Source organism: Pteropus vampyrus, unplaced genomic scaffold, assembly GCF_000151845.1.
Source record: "Pteropus vampyrus isolate Shadow unplaced genomic scaffold, Pvam_2.0 Scaffold93, whole genome shotgun sequence".
NCBI lineage: Eukaryota > Metazoa > Chordata > Mammalia > Chiroptera > Pteropodidae > Pteropus > Pteropus vampyrus.
Window position 1 is genome coordinate 145,060 of NW_011888874.1, and position 6,802 is coordinate 151,861.

A 6,802-nucleotide genomic window follows, 5' to 3' on the forward strand; every position below is an offset into this window, starting at 1 on the left:
CATAAATATAAATATTAAAGTTTTATAGCTTTAAACACGAATTTGATAAAACCTGGAAAGTTTCATTCTTTCTAGAGCATAAGTTTACCCTCATATACCTCAGAATGACTGAAAGTTCCAATGTCTTCTGCTCAGCCTCTTGATACACACTAGAAACTTCTTTAAAGAATGTTGAAGGTTTTAGAAAAGATTTGTATTTCTATTTGTGGAAAAAGAAAATCATTAGATTCACTTTTACTTGCTGGCTTTGTGCTGGCCTGAGAACTCCCCTCCAGGGCTGTGAGCCAGAAGATTCTCCCTGTGGGTCAGTCAGCAGGCTACTGCCTCAGTGCTTTTAAAAATGTACTTTAAAAGATAAATGCAGCCATCCTCAGGTATATGCTGAGAACTCTGGCTGACATAGCCAGGACTTAAAAATGGCTAAATGAAATGTTTTGGGCTTTAAATGTCATGTAAATAAATTACAGAAATATTTATAGTAGCAGGAAATGCTCTGTGTCCTTGACTTTACCAACTGTGTTACAATGATTTTGTTTTGTTTTGTTTTGTTTTGTAGGGTGGATCTACGACATCACACAAAAATATGACTATTCCTTCTATATATGTGGTTTACTTTACCTGGTAGGAATATTCTTTTTACTCATTCAACCGTGTATTCAAATTATAGAACAATCCAGAAAAAAATACATGGGTGGTGCACGTGTTTAGTGTCACATTCTGTTTCACGTAAGATGTCTTTGTGGTACTCATGCCTACCTCATGTGGTCACTGTGAGGGGTCTATGACATATCGTGGGAGATGATTCGTGTGGTAACTGGCACTGTCATTTGTAAATGCCATTGTTATTACTTCATTGGAAAGCGGCACTGCCTTTCCGTCTGGGGAGAAGCAATGCTAGATGGTATGACAGACCGTGTATGTTTTAGAGATGACAGTGTCCTTCAAAGACAGCCTATTAAGTCATCGGTAGAAATCCCCTTATAAAAACTATCTCTTGTCACCTGTGGGACTAGGGTTTTAGATATAGCTTTTAAAACTAAGACAAGGAATAAAAGTGTTTCAAGTCAGCTACCACTTCTTTGTAAGATGAAAATGAGCTAAATGCTTCTGGAAAACTCACAGAAAAATGGGTTTTGAGCACAAGAATATGACTAGATTTCAGAGATTGATTGTTACAGGGAGCAATTGATCTCTCAGCGTAAAATAGATGCTGGTTCCAATTGCAAAGGTAATACATTTAGTACAATTAAAGAAAAAATATATTTTTATAACAGTATTCTGCAGCTAGGGAGTACAGTTTATCAATCTTTCTCTAAGAAAAGCATTTGCCATCAATCCTAATCCAATAGTATCCAGTTATAAACCGAATCTTAAGATAAAACCTAAATAATTTCCTTAGCAAAAGTTGTATTTGTACACGCAACTATTGAATCAAGGGCTATGATTCAAGTACTTTTATTCATATGGTTGGCCTCTTTATGTATGAGCACAATCTGGGGCCTATAAATTTGTTCTCTCTGAGTTTCTCCTGTCCAGTAAATAAAATAGAGAACTAATTGCGGGTTGACATATGAAGTTGATGGTTAAGTCGTTTGTAAAGTGTGTTACTAATCCAGAATATAAGACTATGAAGTTGCAAGGGTAATAAACGGAATGCCCTTGGTCTAGGTGTCTGTGCATCTGACATTGGGGGAGCGGTAGCAAATAGCCCTTCTCCAGTGCCTGAGCTCCGCACGGTTTTAAAAATAGTTCTCTTGATCGAGTTCATACAGAAGATAACTGTGATCCATGACATTATATAATGCTCTTCCTTTATCTGAAATCTCTATTTTTCTAAGCCAAACATTTTTCAGATTGCAGAATGTTCTTCCCAGAATCATTTTGAAATTTCTGGCTGCCTTACGTGTTTACACATATTTTAGAACTGTTTAAATTTCTACTCACAATTTGCTCATCACACATAAAAATCCTTTAATATCATTGCCAGTGTCTTTGGTCAAATTTCTCTAAAGTGGGTGTAGACCATTTTCACTTGCCCTTGGTAATCGGAGGCGGGAATGGTACTAGTAATTACAATCACCGAATGTTAACCCAAGCCTAATTTTAGCCAGCACTTTTCAGTCTCTTGCTCCACCAAACGCTTCAGGGCTGTTAACAAGTGATCACATGGACAAGTTTCCTTCTTGTTTCATCATCGTTATTTCCTGCTTCGCTGTTTAGTGGGAGGGTTGTGTAATGAAAGAGACCGCCAAAATAACAATAATAATTGAAGGCAGCTAACGGAAAGGAGAAACAAAAGCATGGCTCACACACACTCAATATTACCTCCAATGATTCAAGAATTGCCTGTAAATTGTTATAGATAATAACTTGCATGTTATACTCCATTTGATTCAACGTAGCGACCTATTTGGTATCATTACAGCTTTGGCTGCCATTAAAGAATCTAGCTCTCTATTTCGATAAAGGTAATCTTAAATGCTAAAGCAATACTGTATCTCTATATATTTACCATAAAATTAGGATGATTAGTTGGAAAAACATGTGTTTTAAGACTACATGACTTCATTACTTTCATTTTCTGACTATACCAAGTTAACTAGAGGTGGTATTAAATATTTTGAATGGTGCTATAGCCAATGAGTGTTGATGCTCGCACTGCTGGTTATGCAATCATCGTCAACTTTTAATCCACTGACCTGGCTCTAGTTACGTCCAGGTAAAACCCGTTCACATTCGGTTTGTACAGTTGTTGACTTACTGTATTTATGGAAATGTGGTGTCTACCACATCAGAAGTTCCCATTTTATGAAAACAGTAAAACCTGCTTGCGATATTCATGCTGACAACAGAATAAAAGAGACTGCTGTAGAGAACTTCAGCAAATATATTAATGTTTTCTGTTTAAAATGTTATTATTTACAATTCTTTGAAGACATGATAAAGGGTTAATTGTGTTTTTATGTGCTGTATGGTTTACCCCTCACATGCCCAAGTGATTTTTATTTACGTACAACTAAATAAATTTTGTCCTGTTTAAAGATGGTCAGTGAATTTTTGTATAAAGTCTCTGTTTTTGTAGCCTTAAGAGGAAAACTCCTAAAATAAAACTAATGATATTCTCTGTTTGGTTCTTTCCCCTGCAACAAGCTTTCTTTAGGTGTGGCCGTAGGAGAGAATCACCTAGAGATTGTTGGAAGGTCCAAGTCTAGCTGTTAAATTTATTTATTTGTTTGTTTGTTTGTTTATTAAGTTTATTGGGGTCTAGCTGTTAAATTTAAAATGCACACACCTTTTAGTCTAACGATTGCATTTCTAAAAATTTTTTCCTACAAATGAACAAGGATTTTTTGATTTATTGTATCTTATATAAAAGACTGGAAATGATTTAAATGCCCATTGATAGGGAACTGTCAAATCAAGTATGGTATTTTGCAAACATTTTTTTTTAAAAGACAGATCCATATGTACAATTAGAAAATAATATCCAAGATATAGTGCTAAAAGAAAATAGCAAGATAAAATATGGTTAATGTGGTCCCAATTATGTTTTGTTAACAAAAGTTTATTCGAATGGCTCGTATATGGACAATATTTCTGGAAGAAAACAAGAGAACATTAACAGTGATAGGCTTTGGGGAGAAAAGTTTGGAGACTGGGGTGACTGTGACTTTTCCATATGCACATAAGGCTTTTTCAGTTTAAAACTTGTATCCAAAATTATTTTAAATGCAGATTCTTGGGGCTACTTAAAACCTAATGAATTGGAATCTTGGGGGATGAAGCCAATAAACCTGTCTTTTAGATAAGCTTATCAGTTGATTCTCATGCACCATGAAACTGGAGACCCACTCTCAACATTTCTAAGAGTATAACAGTCTCATCTATTTCAAATACTTGTCCCGACTCTCTTGCATTGATTATTTCCTTTTATGCAACATCCTGGTCAATTACTATCTTTGGAGCACTCATAGTATATAATATATTTTTCTGCTGTTAAGTCTTTCTGTTCCCATGGTCCTTTTCCAATCAACGAATGAAAACTGGGCTTCTATAAGAACAAGGCAGGCTGATGCCTGTGCCTGCCCTCAGGTAGCCTGGATGCAGAAGTAAGCCAGAGTTGCACAGCACTAAGCATGACAATGAGATAACAAAGCTAAGGGAAATTGGGCGCGTGACCTGTTTAGATGAAACCATAATTGATAATATAAAAGATACAGAGAGGTTCAGTAAAATGATTGAAGAACTCTCATAGGTATGTCTCCTTGTCAAATGAAAGATACAGTCTACAAGTGCTCGACTTACAGTTCACAAACTTAGTTCTTCGGTCCCCTGTATACTCCTAAAAACCAATGAAGACACAAAGATGTTTTGTTTTTGTAGGCTTTATCTTATTGATATTTATCATATTAGAAAGCAAAACTGAGAAATTAATTCATTTTAAAATAACAATAATGAGCCCACTATGTTAATAACACATTTTCATAAAAGTAACCATATTTTGACCCCTCAAATTTTTTTAGTAAGAAGAGTGGCATTGTTTTACATTTTTGCAAATCTCTTCAATACCTAGCTTAATTGGAGACAACTAGACTCTCATATTTGCTTCTACTTTCAATCTGTTGTGATATGTGGTTTTGATTAACATATATTAAGAAAATTGAAAATTGAGCTTCATACCTATATGTAGTTGGAAAGGGGAGGAGTATTTTAAGTCTTTTCAGGTAATTGTAGACTTTTTCAATACCTCACCAAAACTCAACAAGTGTTGAGTCTTAAAGGTTAGTTGCAGTGTGGAATCTGACACACATCAATAAACTTTTTGTAAAATGATACCTTAAAAACCATTGACCTGTCTTACACTTTGAAAGAATTTTTTGCCCCTTTATGATTTTGTAACACAATATTTTAGTCAATTGGAAAATATTGGTCCATTGAATTTTGTAGATCTTCCCAATGTTTTCATATTTTATAACAGTATTTTAAGATGCCACATGATTATTGTATGATTCCACTTATATAAAATGTCCAGAATAGGCAAATCCATAGCAATAGAAAGTATATTAGTGGTTTCCAGAGTCTGGGAGGAGCGGGGAATGGGGAGTGACTGCTAATGGGCACAGAGTGATGGAATGTTCTAGAACTTGATAATGGTAATGGTTGCCCAAATTTGTGAATATATAAAAACCACTGAACTATCTACTTCTAAAAAATGAATTTTATGGTTTGTGAATTATATCTCAGTCGGGAAGTGGACAAGCTCATGGAGGTTGATATAAGTTTTTACATAATTCTAATTTCCTTCTGAAAGCTTAAATATTATCATTGGCAACAGATACTGTAGTTATATTCCTTGAAGCGACAGCCTTCTTTTCAGTCATGTGTCTGCCAAACAAAAACAAACGTGAGAATCCATGAAAAAAGCAGCAGTTCAGTTACACGGGTGCGACCTCTGGACTTGGATTTGAGGCAGATGTGCTCTGCGACATTTCATCACACAGAACGTTAAAACGATGTGGACTCAAGGGTAAAGGCAATAAAAGGTGATGGTTTTCACTGTTTCCTCAAGGACATCCTGAAACGAGTCTGGCCATTATCTGACTGCAAGTGCGTGGAAGGGAAGAAACACAGCAACTTCCAGTACCGTGCGGTGTCACTGCTTTGACTCATACGGAGGCACGGGCTGTCTGACCACCATTGCTTTCGCATCATCGGCGCCAACATCAACACGGTCGCTCCAGAATCAACCGCGAGAGTGACTAACATCCTTTGACATTTTGACTGTTTCGACATCACTAGTGTTTGCTTCCAAGCATTCACGTGAAAGATCTTCGACTCGTTGGTGTGATACTGGATGAATATAAACGAAACGGCGAGTCCAGTCACATCTATTGATTTGCCCATTTGTAAGACAAAAGGACAGATCTGTAGACAAGGTATTAACTCAGCCTTCATGTCTGCAGCTAAATCTTTAATTTGACGAGCTACCGTGTTATTAGAAAGTGGTAGTGCTGTGATTTCTTCTGCTGACTCGTCATCCAGCAGACATTCAGCGACGTCAGCTGTACAGGCTTATGTGCCTTTGTCCAGGCAATTCAGTGCAGCCACTTACCCTGCAGAGTGCTCCACTGGTTTTCGCATTGCTGTAATGATCAATTTTTGGCTTTTAATGAACTCATCACATCTACATTTAAAATATTCAATTCCTTTTGCTTTAAATGCTGAATGATTATTCTCAAAATGATGCCGCAACTTAAGAGGTACCAGAAAGGTAACATTTTAACATCATAAAGTCGAGGGAAAGATACCTTTTGAGTCATATTTTGTTTCAGATTTACGCTTTTTTTAGTAGATTTCAATGCCACCTTTTCAGCATCTTTAGTCTTAGATGGTGCAGCTGTGGGCTAAGAAAGCGAGATTTCTAAGCTCCCTTTTGCAAACTAATGAATGATCCATCTTTAAATGTAATAATGAATGGAGCATGGCTTATGTGAACTGGAGGTCTGCAAAGTCAAAGGTTTATAGAACAGTGGGGCAGGGGGAGAAATACCGATGTCGAATGGAAAAGACTGAGAAGCGGCAGCATCTGTCATCTTGGGAACGGGAAACGGAGTCATGGCTGAGGGCAGAGATCACAGGCAATGTATTAAAGGCATTTCACCACCAACGATGAAAAGCAGGGGTTTGAGTTGAGGGTCTCATGTTGACACTGGGAGAAGCCTCTTCCATTGTCAGGTGAAGTAGGAAGAGGTAAGAGTTCCACTGGTTCCCAATGGAGGAAAATGGCAGGAAGAAAGGACTG

The 6,802-nt window shown here is 36.8% G+C and overlaps 1 protein-coding gene across 1 annotated transcript in view; it reads left to right on the top strand.

Moving 5' to 3' along the window:
• SLC16A14 (solute carrier family 16 member 14) overlaps positions 1–3,054 on the top strand; it is a 38,312-nt gene extending 35,258 nt beyond the window's left edge. The window contains exon 5 of the mRNA XM_011364050.2: positions 557–3,054. Coding sequence (XP_011362352.1) covers positions 557–708 — 152 coding nt within the window. The 3' untranslated portion in view covers positions 709–3,054. The remainder of the gene's footprint in view (positions 1–556) is intronic.
• The last annotated feature ends 3,748 nt before the right edge of the window (positions 3,055–6,802 follow it).